We start from the raw sequence: 25,611 nt of genomic DNA on the forward strand, positions 1-25,611 counted from the left end.
CCCCCTTCGAGCTGGAGATAAATTTCTCCGCGTCCCTCCAGAATTCAGAGTTTCGTGAACCACCTTGTTGACAACATGGCTATGATCTTGGGCTACTGGGACATCCGCGGGGTGAGCTCTCTCCCAACCTCGGGACGGGGAGAAGTTGGGGGGGGGGGGACGAGAATAGTAGGGAGAGGGAAACCAAGAGGTCTGGGTTTTCCAAACCTTCCCCGGGGCCCGCACCTGAGCCCCGATCCCCTTTTGGGAGTAAGAGGGAGGGTGCGCAGTGGCTGCTGCAGCTGCTATTGCGCCCCCCTCCCCTAAATGCTCCCTAGATCTCCCCTTTCGAGTGACCGAGAGAGGCAGGGAGATCCTCCCCACATCCCTCCTGCAGCAAGCAGTTTTAGGGTTCGGGATAAGAGGGCAAAATCGAATTGGGGAGGATCTGGGGAGACGGCCTTTCTTAGCGAGTGCATTTTGACCCTCTCCCCTTTTCTTGGAGGGGCTCCTTCCTGCATAGGGTCATTTGCCTTGCAAGTGAAATAAACTTCCACTCCCACCCCCAATCCCTCCCTGTAAACTACCAGCACTTCCGGGCCCCACTTTGCTATCATTCCCTTTACAGACTTTTACTACACTTTTACTACACTTTCAGTAGCTTAAAACCACCCTAAGACTTGGTGGTGCTCTTATACAATGGGCTTCGGCTCATCTTGTGTCCCAGTGGAGGGGGGAGAATGTAGATCTGCAGCTCTGGGGGTGGGGGAATCAGGGTCCCACAAAAGTTAGGGCTTCAAAACTCCTCAGAGCAGTGGTGAGAGTGGCCTGATGAGGGTTGGAGGATGTGCCAAGAGAAGAAATATGATCACTGAGAGGGAGTCTCCACTACTTATCCGGACTGTCTTTCTTTTCCTCAGCTGGCCCATGCCATCCGCTTGCTCCTGGAGTACACGGATTCTAATTATGAGGAGAAGCTGTACCGTTGTGGGGAAGGTGAGTTAAGAGAGAAGAGATCTCTCAATGAAATGTGCCAGCCTCTGCCAGGCCCTGCCTGCCCCTTGCCTGCAATGTAGTTAAGAAGGAGCTCTGGACTTCTTTCAGAAGGGGAGAAGTAAAAAGGCCAAAGTCCTTCTGTGACTTGGAGCCTGGCAAAGGTGCCCAAGTTAAAAATGGCTCTTTGCAAGACAACTCTGATTTGTGATACCTATCAAGAGGGCAGAGTTAGAAATCTGGGTCTAACTTTTGTCCTGATTCCTCAGACCTAGAAGAAGCTTCTCAGGTGGAGTCTTGGTGGGAAGGGTTTAGAGTGACCCCTTTTTTGATTGGAGTACCTGGGCTCTAACCTTGTGGAGAAGAATTATTTCAGGGATTAACACAGTTCCCCTACAGCTAGTGGTGTGTGTGCACTCAGTGGGGGTGAAAGTGGAGTCTGGCTGGGAGCGAAAGTGGAGTCTGGCTGGGAGCATAAACTCATGACTGGGCTCCACTGGCCCTCTGCCAACATTGGTGTGCCCACCTGGGGGCCTGCCCCTTCCCGTTCTAAATCGACGATCCTGTACTCTGGACTGGAATTCAGTCTTGCTTTTGTAGGCCATGGTAAGACGTTTGAGGGGGCAGAAATATAGGGGATTTGAGGCAATAATAATTCCCTAAACTGAGGAAACTAGCCCATCTTCCCTAGCTTATTATTCCTTTAGTCTAGCAGAGCAGGCTGGGATTATGGGACCTTCTCTGTCAATACTTGTCCTTTACCGGGCCCTTTACCAAGTCTTCCCATGTGGGATATTGGTGAGAAAAAGGCAGAATTTGGGAGAGGTTTGGAGTTTCTGCTTTTCTTCCTCACAGCTCCCGACTATGACCGAAGCCAGTGGTTGGATGTGAAGTTCAAGCTGGGCCTGGACTTCCCTAATGTAGGTGTCTGCATCATGGAGGGTGCCTCCAAATTCTGCTTGTCTTTCTCTGTCTTGGCTTAGATGGGGCTTAGATGGGGGGGGGGGCCTTGTGGAGATTTAGGGCACTGGTGCAGAATGTTTGACTGACCTGTTCCTATTCTTCTTCCAGCTGCCATACCTTATTGATGGGGAACATAAGATCACCCAGAGCAATGCCATCTTGCGCTACATTGCCCGAAAGCACAATATGTGTAAGTTGTGGTAGAGGGGTAGTAAAGGAAGTCCCAAGGTCTCCAAGGCTGGGATGATGAGGGTAAGTTCTCCTCCTGCCTACTTGCAGGTGGTGAGACTGAGGAAGAAAAGATTCGTGTGGACTTACTGGAGAACCAAGTCATGGACTTCCGTATGCAGCTGGTTCGGGTCTCCTACAACCCAGATTTTGTGAGTTTTCCCTGCATAAGTTGGAATGGGGGGAGACTAGGAGTGAAGACAGGAATCAGGGTCTGTGGATCCCAAAGGCTTCCTTCTTCCTGAATTTGTCTTCCTGATGCTAGTGTTTCAGGGGCTTTTCAAATCTAAGGGCCTCACCTAGTTGTGATTCTTAGGTGTTCTATTGGTAAATCATTCTGAGATGATTTACTCCAAGCCCACAATCAAGCTTCAGCTCCCACATCATTGTGGAGAGAGAATATTTTCTGGGATAAGGTGACTCTGGGTGGTGGTAATCTGCCCTTAATATCAGCTAACTTCCTGTCCCAGTTCTTTGCTCCTTCAAGAAAACTTCCGTTGTCCCACTTGAATTCTTCCCTTAGGTCCACTGAGGAAGGGGCTGCAAATTACACTTTTCCCCTATCTGGGAAAGAGGCACATAATATAATGAGAGAAGTCTATTTAATGATTTCTAGTGCTCTAAACCAAAGCTTCTTAAATGTGATTTGTAACCCCCTGTAGGGTCTTATATTTGAATGTAGGGGTTGCAAAATTATGATTTATTGTCAGTAAATATTTAATGTCTGTACCTGTTTTATATACCTATATACCTAGAGTTACCAAAAAAAAAAAATTGTGGATGAAAAGGGATCACAAGTAGAAAAAGTTTGAGACAGGAAAGGCATGTTTTAAAAGAATAAATATGGGAAAGTTTTATAAGGTTACAATGCATCTTTAAAGCATACTTTTTTTTTTGCACTAATGGAGAACGTTTACAATACTTTGTCCTTCCTTTGAGGTCCCAATGGGCATCCTTCCTTCTCCCATCCTGCTTTTCCAAACTCTGCGGTCCAGTTTATTTGTCTGACTCATATCCACTAACCAGGTCCTCCTATGAGAACTAATTTCTTCACATCTCATCGTCAGCATCCCTGGAGCCTCTCTGCTTGGTATCAGTTCTCTCCACCAGGCAGCTTGCTATCTTTTTTCCTTTAAAATCAGCACCTTCCAGATGGCCGGCCATTCTATCAGGATCATAGATTTAAAGGTGGAAAAGACCTTAGAGATTGTTCATTTTATAAATAAGGATCTGGGGGCAGCTAGGTGGAGCAGTGGATAGAGCACCAGCCTTGAAGTCAGGAGGACCTGAGTTCAAATCTGGTCTCAGACACTTAAAACTTCCTGGCTGTGTGATCCTGGGCAAGTCACTTAACCCTAATTGCCTCAGCAAAATAATAATAATAATAAAATAAAATAAAAAATAAAATAAAATAAATAAGGATCTGAAGCCTAGTGAAGTTATAAGAATAATTAGTGTCATATGCCATTTTAAGGTCCCCTTTATTCCCCAACTCAACAAGCATTTATTAAGCACCTATTATGTGCCGGGCACTAATGTCTTAGCCCACATTATCAATCTGCATGGGATGGTGTAGATTAGTTACACTGGAAGTGGGGTACATTTTAAAATAATTGTAGGTAAGAATGTATTGTAGTCATTTTTTTTAGAGATATCATGGTGCAACAAAGTTCATCTGATGTGGAGCTAGAATTTAGATGTCATCTTATTTGACCCTCATTTTAAAAAAAATAGGTTCTGTTATTACTCCCATTATGCTTTGGAGAAACTGAGTCTGATAGTGCTTCAGTGGCTTGCCCCATACAGTAAGTGCTTGAGATATCACTTATGAAGACTGCCTTAGTGCCTTAAGTGACTTGCTTATGGTGAGTCAACTCCTTTGTAGAGTTGAGCACCTTGAATCTCTTCCCCAACCAAGTTATTTTCTGATTCCAGTTATGAGCACCACCCACATCCCTTTTGCTAAGTCATCCATTCTTCAGGTAACCCCAAGGGAATGTTCTTACCAGAATCCTATAATTGGTTTCATAATGGAAAGGGGAAAAGCGCACCTGTGGTACTACTGTACAATGCAATTTTCTATCAAAGATAGAGGAAGGTAAGGCTCTCATTCCTCCTTAGGGCAGAGGGTGCCAAGGGAGCCAATTTTAGAATAGGTACAAGGGAACTTTCCCATGGTCCTAGTCCCTGAGAAGAGATGCAGAGGAAAAAGCAACATAGTGACTGTTTATTCCCCTCTGATTCAGGAGAAACTGAAACCTGAATACTTGGAGCAGCTCCCAGGGCAGCTGAAGCTCTACTCCCAGTACCTGGGAAAGCGGACATGGTTTGCAGGGGACAAGGTAGGAACCGGGGAAGGAAGAGAAGGGTCTTGTTCCCTAGGGACTTCAGATCCTTTCAATCTATGGCATTTTCCCACCTTAGATCACTTTTGTGGACTTCCTCGTGTATGATGTCCTAGATCAGAACCGAATGTTTGAACCAAAATGCCTGGATGAATTCCCAAATCTGAAGGATTTCCTTGCCCGCTTTGAGGTAAGAATCCAGCTTTTTTAGCTCTGATGCCAGATTCCTGGGACAGGTCCAGAGGAGAGCCAGCCTTATCTTCATTATCCTTGTCCCTGGAGGCAACCTGTGCCAAAGGGTCCCTTCCTTTAAACCAAGGTCCTGTAGCTACATGATAGAATATATGAGACGGAGGAGATTGGTTACTCTGTGGGGATTTTGAAATTGAGTAGGTAAAGTGTGTAGTAATCATTTTTATTTTTAAGAGATAAGATATAGTGAAGGACAAAGCAGATCTGTCTTGAAAGCTGAATACTTGAGCTTAACCTTTGAGTATCAGTCTTATCTGTAAAATGGGAACAATACTTGCATCCTCAAAAACATATCAATAGTTTTTATTACTGTGCTGAAAAAACGTGCAAACAGCTTGGAAGTTAAGGTTTTGACTTTTTTTTTCCCCTTGTTCCACTCAAGGCTCTGGAGAAGATCGCAGCCTACATGCGCTCAGACAAATTCTATAAGCTGCCCATTAATAACAAGATGGCCAAATGGGCCAACAAAAAAGCTTAGCTGAACCAAGACCCAAGCAGGAGAGGGCTTTTGTACGTGCTCTTCTCTGCTCTGAAGAGACCTGGTTTGCTTGCCAGGCTTCCCCCCGGGTCATACCTTTGCAGTTTCCGGGACACACTTGTGTCTCCCTCCAGCCTGCTCCCCACTGTTCTGGCGATGGGTTAGGGGGAGGTGTGGTCACTGAATCAGGGGAAGGGCCTGAGGGCAAGAAAAATTGGTAGATCCCAATGGGGCTAGAAAAAAAGGACCTAACTCCCTCTCCCACTTCCCTCATCCCTTCTTGCAATCTTGTGAACTCTCTCTGGAAATTAAAAATAAACATGAATTTGTTTGAACTGTGTGTCCATGTCAGTGGTTGTGGTGAGAGGCACTCCAGGATGAGTATATGAAGAAGGAATGGGATTTCTTCCACTGGGACTCTTATCTAGTCTGGCAACTGCTGGACTTTCGTGGCGGCAGTCAATAAATATTTTTTAAAACACCTACTGTGTACCAAGCTCTTTGCTAAGCACTGGGGATAAAAAAAATAAAGTAAAAAGCAAAAGACAATCTCTATGTAGATCTACAATTTAGTAAGGGAGACAGCAAGGAAAATATGTACAAACAAGTTATATACAGGAGAAACAGAAAACAAATGAGGGAGGCAGCTGTCCCCAGTCTCACTGCTCTGGTCCTCTAGCCCTCCCTGCTTGGACTACTTAGGTTCGGGCAGGCCCAGCCCAGGGAAAAAAATGTCCAAAGGTCTGGGGTGCCCCCTGCCCTGGCTTTTGCCCTCCCCATCTTGATCCAACATTAAGCCATTATCCTGAGAACGGAGATATGCTTTGCCTTGGGAAAAAAAAAAATCTAAATCTACTTTAGTCTAGGGTACTGTGGTACAATAGAATCTTAGGCCTAGAGTAAAACAATATGGGTTCAAATCCTGGGTTTTCTATATAAGGGCCATGTAATAACACATCATTTAATATCTCACTGAATTCCTTCATGGATGAGTTACTTGTCCCTGAAGGACATTCCACCTAAGTTTTGAATGTGAGCCTTTGTTTAGAAATAGAACTCAGCTAAACCCTATATAATCCAGTTACCACCTAAGCTTTGAGTGTAGAGCCTTTGTTTAGGAATAGAAGCCAGCTAGACCCTATATAATCCAGTGATCATCTAAGCTTTGAATGCAAAGCCTTTGTTTAAGAATAAAAGCCAGCTAGACCCTATATAATCCAGTTACCACCCAAACTTTGAGTGTACAGCTTTTGTTTAGGAATAGAACTCAGCTAAACCCTATATAATCCAGTTACTACCTAAGCTTTGAGGGTAGAGCCTTTGTTTAAGAATAGAAGCCAGCTAGACCCTATATAATCCAATGATCATCTAAGCTTTGAATGCAAAGCCTTTGTTTAAGAATAAAAGCCAGCTAGACTCTATAATCCAGTTACTACCTAAACTTTGAGTGTAGAGCTTTTGTTTAGGAATATAAGTCAGCTAAACCCTATATAATCCAGTTACTACCTAAGCTTTGAGGGTAGAGCCTTTGTTTAAGAATAGAAGCCAGCTAGACTCTATATAATCCAGTTACCACCTAAACTTTGAGTGTAGAGCCTTTGTTTAAGGATAGAACCCAGCTAGACCCTATATAATCCAGTTACCACCTAAGCTTTGAGGGTAGAGCTTTTGTTTAGGAATAGAACTCAGCTAGACCCTATATAATCCAGCCACCACCTAAGCTTTGAGTGTAGAGCTTTTGTTTAGGAATAGAAGCCAGCTAGACCCTATATAATCCAGTTACCACCTAAGCTTTGAGTGTAAAGCTTTTGTTTAGGAATAGAAGCCAGCTAGACCCTATATAATTCAGTTACCACCTAAGCTTTGAGGGTAGAGCTTTTGTTTAGAAATAGAACCCAGCTAGACCCTATATAATCCAGTTACCACCTAAGCTTTGAGGGTAGAGCTTTTGTTTAGGAATAGAACTCAGCTAGACCCTATATAATCCAGTTACCACCTAAGCTTTAAGTGTAGAGCCTTTGTTTAAGAATAGAAGCCAGCTAGACCCTATATAATCCAGTTACCACCTAAGCTTTGAGGGTAGAGCTTTTGTTTAGGAATAGAACTCAGCTAGACCCTATATAATCCAGCCACCACCTAAGCTTTGAGTGTAGAGCTTTTGTTTAGGAATAGAAGCCAGCTAGACCCTATATAATCCAGTTATTGTTCTCCTGATTGCCATCTTTTACAGCTGGCAGCAATTTCAAATGCCTGAAATTCTACCATTAATGACATTCCTTCAGGTCTTAATATATTTCTTTTAACACACACCTAAAGGAGTGAAGGGGGTGGGTGGGGAGAGATTAAGTGGCAACCAGTTGACTTGATTAAGAAGGCATAGGACTTCAGTTGCATCTTAAAGAATGCATAGGATTTTAGTAAGCAAAGAACGAGAAGAGGACGACATTCTAAGGAGGGAAAAAATGGTGCAACAGCTTTCAGAAAGTGCAAAGTATATTCAGGGGTCAGAGAATAGACCAGTTTGGCTAGAAAAGTGGGTTTATGGGCAAGAGAAAACTGGACAGAAGCCAGTGTGGAAAACCTTGAGATAGGTTGAAGAATTTGAACTTCATGAATAATAATAATTAATACGTAAGTTCTGATAGGTTTTCCTAGGTTAACACCCTGAAATCCTTTTTTACTGAATTATCCAAGATAGGCCTGAGCCCATGTTTTTAGCCCCACCTCTGGGCCCCATTATTCTCTCACTGCTTTCCCCTCTGTTTCTAAGGGCCTCATAGCAACTGCAGCATTCAAAGAAGGAAGGAAAACTTCAAAAGAAAGAAGAAACTGGGCTGGAGATTATAATTAGTGAGAGCAGGCTAAGGGCAAAGAATTCTGATGAAAGAGAGGCTTTTTGTCAGAAAGGCCGGCACCAAAAGGGTCTTTTGAGCTCTGTGGTCTTCCTGTCCCAGACCCTCCTGCCTCTGTCCCCTCCACTTGGGGGAGAGGAGCCACTGATTTCTTTCTTAAGGATTGCCATAAACCCAAACTCTGGCTCTCCTTGACTGGCCAACAATAGGTCCCAAAATTCAAGCCCGGTTGGTCATAGCTTGACTCAGTGAACGTATAGGGCAGTTGCTTCTGTTTTGACCAGAAACCTTGAGGGTCTTTCCCACCCAGATTGCATTTTGTTTTGTTTTTTTATGAATAGATAAAAGAAGCAATTCTTGCCTGAATTTTTCCCTAACACTGAGTGGGTGCTGCCTCAAACTGAGACCTGTTAAAAGACAGTTTAAAAGGGCCAAAGTTCTCCCCCTGTTACCCAGGGTCATTTCCATTTATCCTGATCTCTATCAGGCCACCACACCCAGATGACTGCAGGAGAAAGTGAGGCTGGTGACTTTGCACAGTTCTCCCTCACTTCAAACCAACTCGCTTGCATGTCATGCTGCAAGTGACCTCCCGATGTCATGGTCCCAGATGGGATTCCAAGGATCCCAAAGCTGGAAGATACCTTAAGAGCCTCCCACTCCCATTTTACAGAAGAGGAACTGAGGTCCACAAGCCCTAAAGCTAGGAAGCAGAGAGGTTTGCAAATCCAGGGTCAAGAACAGGAAATAAGGTGGACTTCTGCTCAGAAAATTTGGGGGAGCCCTAAGGTGGGCTTTGAGCATTGCTCACTCCCCTCACCCCCATATCCAATCTGCTGCCAAGGTCTGTCCATTTCGTCTTTCAGATTTGCCCCCTTCTCTCCTCCGACCCTGGAATCACTTCACAACATGGATTTGCAATAGGTGCTGGCAGGTCCGCCTGCCTCAAAGTCTCCCTCTCCTCCAGACGATTCACCACTCAAGTGATTCTCCTTTACTCCTTTACAGGATCCAATGCAAAACCCTTGTGTCTCTGAGTCTCTAAGCTAAGCAACTCACTCTTCTCCAGACCACAAAATGTAAACTAAGACAAGATCATCTTAAAGCTTAATTACAGCTTTCCTAAAACAAGACAATTTAGAGCCTGCACCATATTATCATCCCCAGGGCTGCATTTCTTAGGTTTACTTCCAGGAGCCCGGTTGCTTGGTAGTTACTCCATCATCCAAACTAAAAGCCTACCTTCCATAAGAAACTTTTCCTAATCTCTCTGAATTCTGGGGCCTTCCCTCTATTATTTCCCATTTATCCTGTAGATAACTTGTTGGTACATAACTCTTTGCATATTTTCTCCCCCCTTAGTTTGTGAGCTCCTGTGGTCTGTTTGATTCATTTAGCATCTGGCATATAGAAGGCACTTAATAAATGCCTGGTGATTGACTGAATCTATGGCCCCCCAGAAGTTACCATTCTATGGACCTGGAAATTTTGCAAGATGCTGGAACAAATTTCCTCCTCCCTATTAATGCAATCCAGATGAGCCTTCCTCATCTTCCCCACCTCCCACCCTTTGCCCCAGTGGCAAAAATTGCTGGATACAGCTCTGCCCATGTTCTTTCCAGCATAGAATGGGATGTTCTTGCGATTCCAACTGATACTTCCATCCCTCTCTTCAACAATGCTGTTATAAGTCATCCCCCTCGTCTTACTTTGTACCTTTTGGGCTTGCTTTCCTATAAGTCCTCGACTGGGCCTCCATCATGTGCCAGGATCCTTCCTTCTGCTTTTCTGGTTGTACAGTTATTAATGAAGCTAATTTCCAGTCAAGTATCTCTCTGCTTCCACCCTATGCAATTCTTGGTTGGTCATGTGTTAGGTTCTCCCCACTGCCATGTACCTCTCTCCGTTGTCCTCTCCCTCCCATACCTGCTCCCTAACCAAAAATCCTAGGATTGCAAGGATCCAGGCTCAGCCCCAGAAGGAAGGAACCCTGGGATGAGTCAGAATTTAGATGTGAGAGGGCAGCTAATTGGTGTATTGGAGAGAGCACCAGACCTGAAGTCAGGAGGACCCGAGTTCAAATCTGTCCTCAGACACTTCACACTTCCTAGCTGTGTGACCTTGGGCAAGTCCCTTAACCCCAATTGCCTCAACAAAAAATAAATAATATAGATGTGGGTATGGTGGGGTCATTTACTGGAATGACCTGCTGGGATTAGAGGAAGAGGTAAAAATAAACATGGAAGTGGGGATGAAGATGGGATGGTTGTGGGAGAGACCAGGTACATAACAAGATTATTCTGAACCACCTGAAACTACTCCATCTCTCTCACAAATTCCTGGGTTAAAAAGCCATAGAGATATTGAGGGTGAGAGGAACATTCCACCCTCTCCCCGCTCCTAATCACCCCGTCTCTCAACTCGCTTCCACCCCCACAATCCCCCTCACAATCCCCCCCCACCTGCCCAACCTTCCCTGCAAGGGCTGGTACAGAGATGGGACCCAGAAAGAAAGGCAAAAATTGGATCCTGCCAGCTCAAAGGTGTCTGTTCTACACCTTGCCCTAGCTAGATAAGAGACAGAGGAACAGGTCTCTACGTGAGGTGATGATTTTTATTTTTGATAGGGATAAACACAAAGTCCCTGAGAATAATCTGGAAAGGCACTTAACCTAGAAGCTGACTTTGGAGGTCCAGAGCAGAAGCCCTCCCTGGAACAAGCAGGGTCTCTCTCTCCCACACTGTAGCCCCTGGAGAAGCAGAGCCATTATATCTTCCTCATCTCCCCAAGCTTTCTCTTCTCCAATTATGAATAGCCCTAGTTCTTTCAATCAGTCCCCATCTAAAATGAATTTGAAGATGGTTATCATCATCTTGGTTCCTGCCACCCTCCCCAGACATTCCAGCTTATTGAAGAGTCTTCCTAAAATGTGGCACCTAAAACTGAACAGGGAAGGGAGTAGGAAAAGGGGAAACACCCCGATCCCTCATCCTTTTCTGGTTCAACCTAGGAAAAGGGAAAGCCCCAACAAGGTCATCCTCTCAGGGCCAAGGGAGCTCGATATCACTGTCCTGATCTCCCATGTGCTCCTTTTTCAAGGGAGGAGGGAAGGCAGGGGATGTGCCTTTATAAGCCCCTACTATGTGCTAGGATTGGTCTTTACCAATGTCTCATTTGATCCTCACAACAACCCCGAAGGTAGGTGCTGTTATAAGTGGGAAAACTGAGCCAAGCAAGAGAAGTGATTTGCCCAGGATCATACAGTGCTCACAATTGTCTGGGGCTGGATTTGAAACTCGGGTCTTCTCCTGACTTCAAGCCCAGCCCTCCACCCCTTGCACCCTCTTACCCAGGAGAATGAAGGAGCACTGTCAGAGGTAAGGGGTGGTCCCTAGAGAGTAAAGGGGAGCACATGGGGGAGGTGGCTGAGGAGCAGGAATACAAAATCCAAAGGAAAAGCCGAGTAATAGTTACAGCAACTTTATTAGAAACCCCGGGCTCCAAGGTGAGGGCCAGGAATCCTCTAGCAGCCTTCAATTGCAGCTGGATTAGCAGTTGGCGATGTCTGTTCCTCCCAGGCCTTTGGTCCATGTGGGGCCCTACTCATTGCCCCAGCAGGCTACCTTTGCAAAGATCGGACGCTGGCAGCGTTCAGAGGCTAAGTAGGCAGCAATACTACTCAGACTCTGGAGGGAGAGAGGGAGGGAGAACAAGGGGTTCAGTCTCCTGGGTCCCTCACCTCTCTCACCATCACACACACCCCCTGATAGAAGACCCAAGAAGTCAAGGTTGGGGGGGTCAGTAAGCCCACTACCAGGTCCCGGGGCTATGAAGCCTGGGGCTTGGAGTGGGCAGGGGAGAAGATGCCAAAAGCTGAATGAACCAAGCATGGCACTGGTTGGTTCCTGGAATAGGAGTTCCAGGAGAGTTATCTATACTGTGGTTCTTGATCCTGACATCTGAAATCTCACACGTCTTGAGTCAAATCATTGATATCTGCAATCTCAAATGTCTAGATTTCCAGCAAGAAATCTCCTATATTCATTGATTTGCAGCAAACCTGGCCCCCTTTTTCCTGCCAGTTTATATCCACACAAGCAAGAGAGACACCCAGATGCTACCAGCCTCTCTTCAGAAAGGGAGCCCTCCCCGAATGTCCTCTTTATAGTACAGGATTAGGAAATGCAAAAAGGAACCTTAAGCAATCACTCAATCCAGTCCCCACCTATTTTCTTTCAGTTATGAAAAATAAGGCCCAGAAAAATCAAATAAGTGGTCCCCTTAGGTAACACAGTTAACAAGCCCCAAAGCCTCTGATTCCAAACCCAGATTTCAGTCTACAGAGATTGAATTTAGCTAAGAAAGCCCTCCTTTCCAGCCCTGGCCATGATCCCCACTTTGGCTGATCACCCTTCATTCTTCCCTTCCTCTCCTCCCCACTTAGTTTTGCCCTACTTCTATCTCTAGCCAAAGTCTGAATTCTTCCTTCTAGGAAAACCCTGAAATAAGCAGGATACCTTCTGCCAGGTTCCTTAAGTCCCCCCCAACTTCAGCTCACAGAAGTTTTTCCTCAACCACTCAAATTAAACTCAAGTTCCCTGCCAGATCTGACCTTAAAGAAAGGACTGAATTAACATCTGAATTCTTTCTTCTGTCTTTCCATGGATATTTTAATGTCTTTCCTAAATCCCATTTTCCTCTGTCATTTTGCAATAATCCAGCTCTAACTCTTCACAAAAGGCATCCACAAGCCTTTGCCATTCCCTCGACATTTAACAGGCAGAGAAGGCTTCACTCTACATCAAAAGAGTATAACCCACAATCCACAAATATGTTAAAATATAAAGAAAGGCCAAAAACAAAAAAAAACTGAGGCATTATGATATAATGGTTAGGGACCTGCCTTCAAGTCTCACCTCAGACATATCTGCCTGGTGGCCCACTGAACTCTCCCTTCCACTACAAGTTACAAAAATGTGCTGACCTGAGTTGGAAGAGGGAGTTTCCTCACCTGGGAGTTTCTGATACTAGGAAAATCAGAAGTCCGGCCTTTATTCCTTTAGTTAGAATCACTTTCCTGATGTCCTCATAATATGTAATAGTGATGGTGTAAATGTGTGTGTTGCCTGAAAGGCTGCTAGAGATGACTTTAAACCTCTCAAAACTTACCCCTAAGACAAAACTTAAATAGGATTTGAAAAACCTGGATTTTCTCAGCTAACTATCTCCCTGAATAACGAGGCAACATGGACTCTGTTTCCTTCTAGACCTAAAAAAATAATAAGCTCTGACAACCCACCCCAGCCTAGCTAAATTGTGTGGTGGGAGAAAAAGTCCAGCTATTCAGAACCTCATCAAAAATTTGAGTTCAGCATCCCTTGGATATGAACAATTACAAGTAGCACTCTTACTCCCAAACCCTAACCCCAACAGTGCACCAATATTCCTATAACTTTAGTAACTCTACTAGAAGCTGAAACCGTGTCTTCTGTTCCCAATTAAACTGGAAGCTCAGCCTAAACTCCCTCCTCTCCACTGTTGCCCACCCACAAACTCTCCAGGAATAAACTAACCCTACCATCATTTTGAGCTGCTCCCTAAAACCCTGCCCCACCCCATCCACACTATTTCCAATGACCCTCCCACCATCCCATCCACACTATTCCCAATGACCCTCCCACCCAGAAAACTGAACTCAATATCCTGAGAACTCTAGCCAAGAAAATAAGCCTGGGGCTTGATAAGTAACCACTGGTTGATGAGCATAAGATTTGGGGACCTGGAAAGGAGCCCAGCACAGCCTGTCCACTCCACCCCTCCAGGCCCCAGGACACATCAGATAGGGAAAACAGCCACAGATGGTGGAAGGCCAAAGGCATCACCTCAAATCGACATAAGAAATCCTTAAGGTTTGAGAAGTCATCCAAGCAACAGGGGTCAAACTTTCGGTTCTGGTCAAGGACATCATACACAAGGAAATCCACATAAGTGATCTGACAGAGGGAGAAGGGAACAGCCAATCAGTGAAATTCTTTCTGCTCCTTGCTTAGCTTCCAATGAGAAAAAAAATATCCAGTGAGCTTTCCCTTTTTTCCCCGACTTACTCTGTCTCCTGCAAACCATGTCCACGTCCCCAAGAACAGAGAAAAGAGCTTCAACTGTCCTGGAAGCTGCTCCAGATATTCAATTTTTACCATCTCCTGAAAAATAAAAAGATATATTTGCCATCAACTACCAGGGAGTTTCCCTGAAGGGGCCAGTATGGACTCTCTTCTAGAGCTCTGTCTGGGCCTAAGCCAAATCAAAAGCAAGCCTAAATCCCTAGCAACTTTCTCCAAACAAGGCATAGGAATGCCCTTCTGTGAGGAAATTAGGGGCACCCTAGGGATCAGATGGGAAGAGACTCAGCCCTCTAAACACACATCTCACAGATTCAAAGTTAGAAAGGTTCCTCAAGAGTTCATCCTATCTCACCCCTTCATTTCTCAGATGAAAAAAAAAAAAAAACAGGTTCAAACAAAAAGTGATTTGTCCCCAAATCACTCAGGGAATAAATATCAGAAGTGGGATCTGGACCCACAAATTTGATGGTCTTTCTACTACAACTGGTCACCTCCAAGTCAGATGTTGAATACTGTATTTTTTTTTATTTTTGTTAAACATTTCCCAATTATATTTTAATCTGGTTTGGGCTGTACAAGCACTAGGCCAGCCTCCTATAACAAGTCCTCAGTACAACACTGGTATCAAGTCTTTAAATCAAAGCCATAAGGAGTATTAAGCATCTTTAGTTGAAATGACAGAGCAGCAAATCTGGCACACTGGTGTATGTCCAATGTGTTCCCAACCAAAAAGACCCATGGAAAAGTATTTATAGTTTTAGGAGGAGAGGGGAAAGAGAGAGAGATGAGGTAGCAAGACCTGATCATAAGAAGCCAGTGGCCCTTGTCGAACAGGGCAAAGAAAGACATTTGAGGCTGTTTTGTGTTCTTCATGCCATGAATCCCAGGGAAAGGGGGTGGAGCAAGGAAGCCAAGATCTAGCTAGAGCTGGACTCTCCACAAGGCAACATCCCTGGGATGGTTCAGCTCAACCTAATCACATCTTAGGGGTAGGAATATATAAGGAAAATACTGGAATTTTGACCTTATCATGATGACTAAGAGGATTAGGCAGTCCACATCACAATCAGTAATATCTTTCTGCCATTACATCAACAATTATATTAACAGTTTTGTCACAGATATGACATAGGAGGGAAAAATGTGAAAAGAAAGGAGAAAAGGAAAGGAGAGAGGAAGGAGGGGAGGAAGGAAGGAGAGAAAAGAAGGAAGGGAGGGAGGAAGGAAGGGAGGAAGGAAGGAAGGGAGGGAGGAAGGAAGGAAAGAAGGAAGGAAGGAAGGAGGAAGGAAGGAAGGAAGGAAGATTTATTAAGTGCCTACCATGGCCAAGCACAGAGTTTAAGCACTTTACAAATATGATGTCACTGGATAGTTCCAAAGATAACCTTAGAAAGAAGGTTAGAGCACATTGAGAAAGGTCTCCTGCAGGTGATGTCTGAGCTGGGTCCTGAAGAATTCTAAAAGGCTGAGGGTGAGAGGGAGGAAAGAAAGAGTTTGAGAAGCAGCAGGTGGCCTGGAACTGCGTTGTCCAGTGTGTCCAGTGTTGAGGGAAGCAGTTAAGAGGAGTGCAAAGATAGGAGATGCCAGCTTGTGAAGGAAGGTTGGGGAATACAATGGAAGAGCAGATTTGAAAGACCAGATTAGTTAAAAAGGGTAGCTTAGTAATAATGCCTGCCATCAACCAGGCTGGATAAGAACCCCAAAGCCCAAGGGGAGCAGCAGAGCGGAGGCTTTTCTGGCCATCTTTCTTCCACAAATCACAGTAACTGCATCTCTTTCATCTTCACCCAGTTATTTACATGTAGTCTCTTCCACTAAAATATGAGCTCCTTGAGATAAGAGGCTGTTTATGCTTTTCTTTGCCTTCCTAGCACTTAGCACAATGTTTGGCATCAAATAAAGCATTCAACAAAGGTTTCTTTACCTATTGGCTGCCTGGAGAAAAGTTAGAAGAAAGGAGGAAGAATAAAAATGATTTAGCAGTAGTGATCTTCCACAGGCTGCTTAGTCAGCTAATATTATTATTACGATAGCAATAACACTGAATTTATGATGAATTACAGTAATACAATAATCAGCATGCTTGAAGGAGAGAAACACGCATTTATTATTTTTTACTCCTGGCATTGTACTAAATGCTTTGCAAATATTATCTCATTTGAACCTCCCAACAAATTTTCGGAGATAAGTGGTTAGTCTCATTTTATAGATGAGGAAACTGATTAAGCATAGGTAACGAGACTTGCCCAGAAAGTCACATAGCTAATAAGTGTCTAAAGGACTGCATTTGGACTTGGGTCTCCCATCTACTGTGCTATCCAGCTCTAGAGAAAGGACTGGAAATTGAAGTCAGGAAAGAGCATTACACTCAAATTCTACCTTTAGACCTTATTGCTGGTGGACAAGTTACTTAACCTGAAGCCTCCTGAGTTTTCTTATCTGTAAAATGGGGTATCAGAGCCTTTAAAATAACTCATTTATATAGAATCAAATGAGATTATGTATGTCAGGCACTCTGGAAACGCTCAAGTACTCTGAAAATGTCAGTTGTTATCATTCCTGACTTTATGTCCTGTAAAGCCCTTTTGTTCAGGATCTTACTCCTATAGGAGATCCTCTGTTATATTGACAGACCAGGATTAGACCCCAGGATGGTCTCTCTCTCTCTGTCTCTCTCTCTGTGTCTCTCTCTCCTCTCTCTCTCTGTCTCTCTGTCTCTCTCTGTCTCTCTCTCTGTCTCTCTGTCTCTCTCTCTCTCTCTCTCCTCTCTCTCTCTCTATCTCTCTCTGTCTCTCTGTCTCTCTCTCTCTCTCTATCTCTCTCTGTCTCTTTGTCTCTCTCTCTGTCCTCTCTCTCTCTCTCTCTCTCTCTCTCTCTCTCTCTCTCTCTCTCTCTGTCTCTCTCTCTCCTCTCTCTCTCTCTATCTCTCTCTCTGTCTTTCTCTCTCTCTCTCTCTCTCTCTCCTCTCTCTCTCTCTCACATACACACACACACACACACACACACACACACACACACACACTGGAACCATCTAGGGCAATGTTTCCATGGCGCACATCCTCCTTTCCCTGCCTGCTCCCTCTCAGTCCTAGGACCAGCCCAGTTCTCACAAGGAAAACTTACAAAGTCTGGGTTGTGGCAGACCCGAGACAGCTGTAAGCGGACATCCATGACATGGTTCTCAAGCATGTCCACTCGAATGCATTCTTCCTCAGTCTCACCACCTACATGTGGGTAGGATGAATAGATAAGTTCATTATCTTAGATCTCTATACCAGCACTCAGGAGATAACTAGGTCTTTTAGATCCTGACTCTTCTACCTATGTGAACACAAGTAAATTTATCAAACCTTACCACCTTACTGGGCCCTAAAATGCAAAACAGGAAAGTGCTACTTATTACTTGTACTATCTCTCTCTCAGGGTTTTGCAAGGAAGGAGCTTTGTGCAACCTTAAAACATGAATGAGGTCATCAACTCAGGTCCAGGACAGCAGCTCCTAAAAACTCAGGCTCTCCTCACCATTCCCAACATGCCCACTCTCACTCACATAGGTTGTATTGTCGGGCAATATAGCGCAAGATGGCATTGCTCTGAGTGATCTTGTGTTCCCCGTCAATCAGGTAGGGTAGCTGGAATAACGATAGAAACAGATAACAATAACTGATGATGTCTGTGGATCCTAAGGCACCTTCTTCCCCCTCTTCCCAACTTCCCCATAAGGCTGAGGGGCCTTGGGGGAAAAAGACAATTATAAACACTATCAAGAGACAAAAAAGGGAAGGCAGAAGGAAAGCAAGGGACTGCTGAGGGAAGCTGAATGGAGGGCAGCCTAAATAAGCCCCATTTAAGCCAGGGAAAGGGGAAGGAGACAGGGAGGGATGGAGGCATATTCCCTGATGAAGCTACCTACATTAGGGAAGTCCAGGCCCAGCGAGAATTTCACATCCAGCCACTGGCTTCGGTCAAAGTCAGGAGCTGCAGGGAACAAGATGCAGTAACCCCGGACCTTTCCCCAAGCAAAGTCCTCATCCCTTTCTTACCAAGACCCCACATAGAATGAAAACCCAGGAAAGACAAAGAAGCTCCCGGGCTCCATGTACCCTCCTTGGGAGATATCTTGAGAATAAAAGAGGAATAATTAATAATAACAGTGATGGCTAGCATTTTTTTATGGTACAGCGCTGTGCTTTTCAGGTATACTTCGTGTGATCTTCCTATCTTTGGAAGCCCTGTTTTATAGCGAAGGAAACTGAGACAAACTAGAAGTCCAGCTTTCCGAGGCAGGCCTCCCTCTGTCTCTCACAAAGGGGCTGAGCAGGCCCTCTAGGCCTTGGTCCTAATCAGTGAGTCTTCCTCCCTCCCTCCCTCTTTCTCCCCCAGTCTTCTCCCAGTTGCCTAGGAGGAAGACAGGACGGGGTTCCATTTGGATCCTAAGTTAGAGATCCCAGATTTAGAGGGGAAAGAGCACAGGCCCCTTGCTGTGTGAGGTAAGTGCAGACCCCAGGGCCAGCAGGACCCAGTTACGGACTTAGCGCTCCCGGGCAGACACAGCTCTCGCTCCCTCCCCCCAGCTCTCCATTACCATCCCCAAAGTGGTACACCTTCTCTTCATATTCTGCGCCGGTGTACTCCAGGAGCAGGCGGATGGCATGAGCAAGCTGCAGGGGCAAAGCCAGGGCAAAAGGGGTGAGCCAAGGCGGGGCAGCTCCCGGGGGCGGCCCCGAAAAGCCGCTCCGCACCGTCCTCCCCGCGCTGCGGGCCCCCCACCTTGGTGGGGATCAGGAAAGGGGAGAGGAGAGCACCAGATGCTCCCTCTCCCCACCTTTCCTATCCAGGGGTGGGGACGGGGTGCCCTGGAGGGAGGCAGGGTGGGGAGGAGGATGGAGCTGGGTCCAGGATTAAGGGTGCTCCCAAGGAATGGGCTGCAGAGGAGGAATTGTCTGGTCCCCTCCCCAAGGGGCACTAGAGGAGGTAGCCTTTAAAGGGGCTCCCGCTGGAGGCCCGGGGCTGGACAGAGGGAAGAAGCAGTGGGCTCTGGCTCGAAGGCCCTAGAAAACGGACTTCTCCCCCGGAGGAGCCTGAAGGCTGGAGACAGGAGGCTCACCCCGCGGATGTCCCAGTAGCCCAGGATGATAGGCATGGTGGGTGCTCGTCTCGTGGGCTAGGAGCCGGCTCTCCAATCGCGACCCCGGAGAGAGGCTTTATTCCTTGTCAGAGGGGCGGGACAAGGCGGGGATTGAGCGGGGGCGGGGCGGGGCGGGGCAGGGCAGGGACTGGACAGCCTCTGCTCTGTCCTGCCCCGCAGGGCGGTGCACACGGACGCACCCCCAGCTCCTCCGCCCGCTCACACACATTTACCCGCTGCTCCTACTCCCTAACTGTCGGGCTCATCCATCCTACCTTCGTCCTATACAGTCATCCCCAACTTTCCCCAACTCCCCCCAGCTCCCACCCCCAAACGGTCTGGCCCATCCAAACCCAGCTCCCACCTTCAAACTAATACACTCCTACCTCACGCACACATACACAGCTCCCACTCCAAACAGTCCAGCTCACCCACAACCAGCTCCTAGCTGCAGCCCCCCCACCTCCTTTCCCCCATTCACATACTTCCAGCTCCTACCTCCAAAGTCGCATTCTCACCCCCATCTCCTTCTCTTCACTTTGCTCCAGACACACTCATTCACATGCTGCTCTTCCTCCCAGTAAACACACTCCCTGTCAGCTTCTGGTGCAACCCGGCCCTAGCTGGGCTCCCTAAAGGCAGATTGCCTCCTTCTTCCTCAACCCCAAGAAATAAAGCAGAATCTGTTTCCTCTCAACCAGGGAGGGAATGAAAACCGAGGTCTTAAATCAATAAAGAGATAGAGACCTTCTCCTGGGATCTGTGGTTCTGTGGGGCTGTAGGGCAGAACCTAGGAAGCTCAGACAAGCTCTTAACCTGTCTGTCCTTTAACAGAATCTTTCCAAGAGATAGAAATTGAATTGAAAACCTGAGAAAAATAGAGGATTTTGAAACTATCCCTGAAAAAATAGAGAAATTCTAAGATATAAATGACCAAATTGCTTAGCAGCAGTAAAAAGTCAGAGCATATATATTCTATTGTTAATAATAATAATAATATTAAATAACACATTTATATGCCCATTTGTCACGTCAGATTCTCATGATCCCATTATGGGTTTTCTTAGCAAAGATACTGGAGTAGTTTGCCATTTCCTTCTCCAACTCATTTTCCAGCAAAGGAAACTGAAGCAAACAGGGTGAAATGACTTGCCCTGGTTACCCAGCTAGTAAGTGTCTGAGGTCACATCTGAACTCATGGAAATAAGCCTTTCAGGTTCCAAGCCCAGGGCTCTATCTATTAAGACATTTAGCTGCCTCTAGATTTAGACCTAGAGGAAACTATACACCACGAAAAAAGAAGTGACTTGCCAAGTCACATAGGTAGTAAGTAGCAGAGCTGAGATTTGAATTTAGACCTTGCCTCCCCTCACCCCGATCCAAATCTAGTGCTGTTTTCACTCTATCCCCTGACTCAACGCCAACATCCATCACCTAAATGAGAAGGTGGGATTAGAAATCACTTCCAGCTCTAAATCTGTCTGTAACAATGTAGATATGCTATCCCTCCCCACCACATTTCATCCCATCCACCTCTTCAGCAAGGCAATGCTGGTACCACTAAACTAGTGGACTAGAGGGCTAGTCACTCTTCAGAGGTAAACATGTGGACTGAGCTACTACTTCCTAAGTCTTCCCTGTTGCTACAATTTTCTGGTGACTTGTTCTGTTCTGCCCCTTTGGAAGGATGATTTTCTTTACAAACCTAACAATGAGAGGGATAATGACCAAGCCACCGGTGCATGTCCATATCAACTCCAGCTTGTTGTAAGCCTTCCCTCTGCCAAAATGGCTGATTCATTATCTCAATGCCATTTTATTTTTTCCAAATGCATGTAAATATAGTTTTCAACATTCATTTTTGTAAAACTTTGTGGTCCTATTTTTCCCAAGCCAGCAAGCAATCTGACATGGGTTAAACACGTCTAAACATGATGTGCAAGAAAAATCAAATCTAACAGGGAAAAAACCACAAGAAAGAAAAAACAAACAAAAAAGTGAAAATACTATACTTCAATCCATAATGTCTCCATAATTCTTTCTCTACAGATAGCATTTTCCAATCCAAGTCTATGGGAATTACCTTGAATCACGTGAATCTCCATAATTTTGTTACTATATACAATGTTTTCTTGGTTCTGCTCACTTCATTTAGCATCAGGTTATGTAAGTCTTTGCAGGTCTTTCTGAGATCAGCCTATTATCATTTCTTATAGAACACTAATATTCCATTACATTCATATACCATAACTTATTCAACCATTCCCCAGCTGATGAGCATCCACTCCATTTCCAGTTCCTTGACACTACAAAAAGAGCTGCTACATGGCTAGAAACTGGAAAATGAAAGGAGGTCCATCAATTGGAGAATGGTTGAGTAAATTGTGGTATATGAACGTTATGGAATATTATTGTTTTGTAAGGAATGACCAGCAGGATGAATACAGAGAGGACTGGCGAGACTTACATGAACTGATGCTGAGTGAAATGAGCAGAACCAGGAGATCATTATATACCTCAACAACGATACTGTTTGAGGATGTATTCTGATGGAAGTGGACCTCTTCGATAAAGAGAGCCTTAATTGATCAAAGATGGACAGAAGCAACTACACCCAAAGAAAGAACACTGGGAAATGAATATAAACTGCTTGCATTTTGGTTTTTCTTCCCGGGTTATTTCTACCTTCTGAATTCAATTCTCCCTGTGCAATAAGAAAACTGTTCGGTTCTGCACACATATGCTGTATCTAGGATATACTGCAACCCATTCAACATGTAAAGGACTGTTTGCCATCTGGGGGAAGGGGTGGAGGGAGGGAGGGGAAAAATCGGAACAGAAGTGAATGCAAGGGGTAATGCTGTAAAAAATTACCTTGGCATGCGTTCTATCAATAAAAAGTTATTAAAAAAAAAAAGAGCTGCTACACACATTTGTGCAAACGTGGGTCCTTTTCTCTCTTTTATAATCTCTTTGCCATATAGATCCAGTAGTGATATTATAGTTTCATAGCCCTTTGGGTCTAGTTCCAAATTGTTCTCCAGAATGGCTAGATCAGTTCACAAATCCACCAATAATACATTAGTGTCCCAGTTTTCCCACATTGCCTCCAACATTAATCATTATCTTCTCTTGTCATTTTGGCCTATCTTAGAGATATGAAATGGTACTATCTTAATTTGCATTTCTTTAATCAATGGTGATCTAAAGCATTTTTCATATAACTGTAAATGGTTTTAATTTCTTCATCTGAAAATTGTCTGTTCATATTCTTTGATCATTTATCAATTGGAAAATGACTTGTATTTTTATATTTAAATCCATTCTCTATGTATTTTAGAAATGAGACTTTTGTCATCAACACTAGCTGTAAAACCTGTTTCCCTTGCTTGCTCATTATCAAGAAAAATTTGGGTCTACATTTCTTTTCTCTCTCTGCTCTGCAAAGTTACCAAATTGTTTCCCTTGTTTGCTCATTATCAAGAAAAATCTGGATCTACATTTCTTTTCTCTCTCTGTTCTGAAAAGTTACCAAAAAATGAATCAAAAACTGGTGCTCTTAGCCAGGAAAATTGCTGTGGTGAACATGAATATTGAAGCAATCAAATCTATTTGTTTCTCTCTTTCCTCCTTTCATTGTTTTTCTCAACTGCATTTACGCAAAGTTATATTCAAGTCACTAATGCAATGATTAAGCATATTTTTCTTAGAAAGCCAGTTTCTAAAAAACAAACTCTTAGGAAATGGAGATACAGAGAATAGGCATATTCTCCTGGAAAGAGAGAGAGAGGCAAAAGGAAAGGATGAAAGGGGTGTGCGGAGTCACCAACTTGAGTTCAACACTTAGAACAGTGCTGTATGCTCTGCTACACTGGTGTAAGGATATGCTGGTAAAAGTTTTAACTCCAACTTTAGCATTTTCAACTGTCATTTTTTTTAAATCTAGACAATCCACAAAACAATAAATCAAGCCCTACTTATTGAACTTTTGTTGATCTCCAAAGTGAAAATACACTAAAAATTTAACATAATTTTAAATTTAATTACATTTTTAACTAAAAATTTAAAAATTAAAAAAATTCAGCTCTACTTGTTTAGACTGGCTTTAGTACACCCCATTGTGAATATACAGTCCCTTCTATAGTCTGACATATCTGGCAACTGCTGATCATGGAGGAAGATTCAGAAAAAAAAATCATTTTGTTTAAAAAGGAAATAAGAAATGGGAAGCAAGATGGAGGAACAGTTGAGTCTCAATATTTGTGAAGTCCTGTCCATTGATGGTGTCTGCTTCCATGTCTTAGCAAACTCCCACCCATATGCTCATCAGGATATGGCTTTTTTTCTTCCCTTCCCTCTGAGTGGAGAGTTAGCTTGTCAGTGATAGTGAAATACATCTGTCTAAGTCATGGCTAATTCTCTAAGGGCTGAGGAGAGGAATCCCAGTGAATTCCCCATCCACTAATGAGCATTGGCCATCTGTATCTTGTTATACTGAGAAGAGCTCTCTAAACACGCAGTTTATAATGTTAAACAATAAAATATGAGAGCTTTTCTGTGAGAACGATCCCCCACAACTACTAAACTCCACATTCCTTCTTGGTCTGCTGCTCCCTCCCCTCCGTAAATACGGTGGGATGGGGTGAAGAAGGTATTATTTCATTCTACTTCCAACTTCTGGCTACTCTAATGACTGAAGAATGGCCACTCAGTGAGTGCCCTATTTTCTTGGGCCAGGACAGTGAGTCTCTTTAGTCCTGCAAGTTTTTGATACTATCTCCTCATTTAAAAAGAGGACAAAACGTCCAGTCTTTTAAATATCTGATTGCCTTTGCCTCTACTCTTCCCTCAGGCTCTTTCTTTTCCCTAACTTCTTCAATCTTTTCCAATTCCTAACCCTAGATGTGCCCTTGGCAAAAAAAAAAAAAAAAAAACTGTTATCTCCTCCAGTTGTTCATAAAGGAAAGAAGCAGATATCTCGACATTTGCTACATTTCTCCCTCTAGTTAAAAAAAAAAAGTACAGTCCTTGAAAATTAGGCTAGATACTATGTATATATTACTATAACATTTAGTAGACTTATTGAGAGGCAACGTGTTATTGTAGCTAGGGGGTGACCTTGAATTCAGATACACATGGGGTCTTGTCCAAAGTTCTAAGCCCTGGGATCATTGTTTGGGATTTGATTGATTCAGAGTGAATGGAAATGGTGATTGGTTCTGTCTTGGTCAGAAATCCTGAGAGTCTTTCCAACCCGACTGAATTTTTTGTTTGGTTGTTTTTTGTGACTAGATAAAAGAGGCCCTTTTCTGCCTCATTTCTTACTTACACTAATTGGTTGGGCACTGCTTCAAGTCAAACCAAGACCAGTTAAAGACCTTCCTTAAGAAGTTAAGGTCTCCCCTTGCAACCTGAGCCATCTCCAGTCGTCTTGATCTATATCTTGCCACTGGACCCAGATGGCTCTGGAGAAGAAAATGAGGCAGGTGACTTTGTACAACCCTCCCTCATTTAAATCAGATTCACTTGCATGTCACCGCATTAGCTCCCTAATGGTGTCCTTCAGGAATAAAGGACAAAGACCACCACCCACATTTCTGATACTTATAAGCTATGGAACCGTGGATACGTCACAAACTCTGAGACCCTAGTCAACTCTCCCAAGACTATGAGCGAAGTATTGTCTCAGATGAGTTATTGATGTGCATCTGAAGGAAATTTCTACTTAGTCAGTGTCAGTCATTGATAAAATCATAGTCCCAGATTTCTCTCTCTGGATTCCCTCTGCACCATACATGAAATTTTTGCCTTCCTCCCCATTTCCTGGTCCTTTTCACTTCTTTCAAGAACCAAGCTAAACTCCCATCTTCTACAAGAAACCTTTCCCATTCTCCCTTAATGGTAGTATTTTCCCTCAGTTGATTATTTCCACTTTGTCCCATATATAATTTGTACATATGCTGTCTCTCTTATTAATCTGTGAGCTTCCTGAGCACAGAAATTGTCTTTTACCATGTTTGATATACTTGGAACTTAGCACAATATCTGGTGCATAGTAAGCACTTAATATTTACTAAAAGGCAGCTGGGTGGTGCAGTGATAGAGCACTAATCCTGGAGTCAGGAGAATTTGAGTTCAAATCTGACTTCAGACACAATCCCAATTGCTTCTAAAAATGAATAGTCGTCCATAGGTGTCTGACTGCAGTTAGGCTTTTACTGGTCTCATCTTTGGCTCTTGCTTTCTTATAACCCTGATAATAAGATCATA

The 25,611-nt window shown here is 44.2% G+C and overlaps 2 protein-coding genes across 2 annotated transcripts; one reads left to right on the forward strand and one right to left on the reverse strand.

The window, feature by feature from the left end:
- Nucleotides 1–5,573, forward strand: LOC127559374 (glutathione S-transferase Mu 3-like). Its single transcript, XM_051993108.1, has 8 exons — nucleotides 1–111; nucleotides 900–975; nucleotides 1,828–1,892; nucleotides 2,044–2,125; nucleotides 2,215–2,315; nucleotides 4,410–4,505; nucleotides 4,588–4,698; nucleotides 5,143–5,573. The coding sequence occupies exons 1-8, from the start codon at nucleotides 76–78 to the stop codon at nucleotides 5,236–5,238; spliced, it is 663 nt and encodes a 220-aa protein (XP_051849068.1). The 5' UTR covers nucleotides 1–75; the 3' UTR covers nucleotides 5,239–5,573.
- A 5,982-nt stretch (nucleotides 5,574–11,555) lies between these two features.
- LOC127559375 (glutathione S-transferase Mu 4-like) lies at nucleotides 11,556–19,436 on the reverse strand. Its single transcript, XM_051993109.1, has 8 exons — nucleotides 19,321–19,436; nucleotides 18,799–18,874; nucleotides 18,127–18,191; nucleotides 17,764–17,845; nucleotides 17,337–17,437; nucleotides 14,196–14,291; nucleotides 13,974–14,084; nucleotides 11,556–11,777 (listed from the first exon to the last, which is right to left on the reverse strand). Exons 1-8 carry the CDS (start codon nucleotides 19,354–19,356, stop codon nucleotides 11,691–11,693), a joined length of 654 nt encoding a protein of 217 aa, XP_051849069.1. The 5' UTR covers nucleotides 19,357–19,436; the 3' UTR covers nucleotides 11,556–11,690.
- Nucleotides 19,437–25,611: the final 6,175 nt, after the last annotated feature.

Source organism: Antechinus flavipes, chromosome 4 (assembly GCF_016432865.1).
Source record: "Antechinus flavipes isolate AdamAnt ecotype Samford, QLD, Australia chromosome 4, AdamAnt_v2, whole genome shotgun sequence".
NCBI classification, from domain to species: domain Eukaryota; kingdom Metazoa; phylum Chordata; class Mammalia; order Dasyuromorphia; family Dasyuridae; genus Antechinus; species Antechinus flavipes.

Excerpts from the sequence above, each read along its gene's own strand:
- LOC127559374 (XM_051993108.1), top strand. The coding sequence starts at position 76 with ATGGCTATGATCTTGGGCTACTGGGACATCCGCGGG. Across the intron at positions 976-1,827 it reads GCTGTACCGTTGTGGGGAAG|CTCCCGACTATGACCGAAGC; the intron begins GTGAGTTAAGAG and ends TCTTCCTCACAG. Across the intron at positions 4,506-4,587 it reads CATGGTTTGCAGGGGACAAG|ATCACTTTTGTGGACTTCCT; the intron begins GTAGGAACCGGG and ends TTCCCACCTTAG.
- LOC127559375 (XM_051993109.1), bottom strand. The coding sequence starts at position 19,356 with ATGCCTATCATCCTGGGCTACTGGGACATCCGCGGG. Across the intron at positions 17,846-18,126 it reads TGGGCCTGGACTTCCCTAAT|CTACCCTACCTGATTGACGG; the intron begins GTAGGTAGCTTC and ends TCGTTATTCCAG. Across the intron at positions 14,292-17,336 it reads TCTGCCACAACCCAGACTTT|GAGATGGTAAAAATTGAATA; the intron begins GTAAGTTTTCCT and ends TTTATTTTTCAG.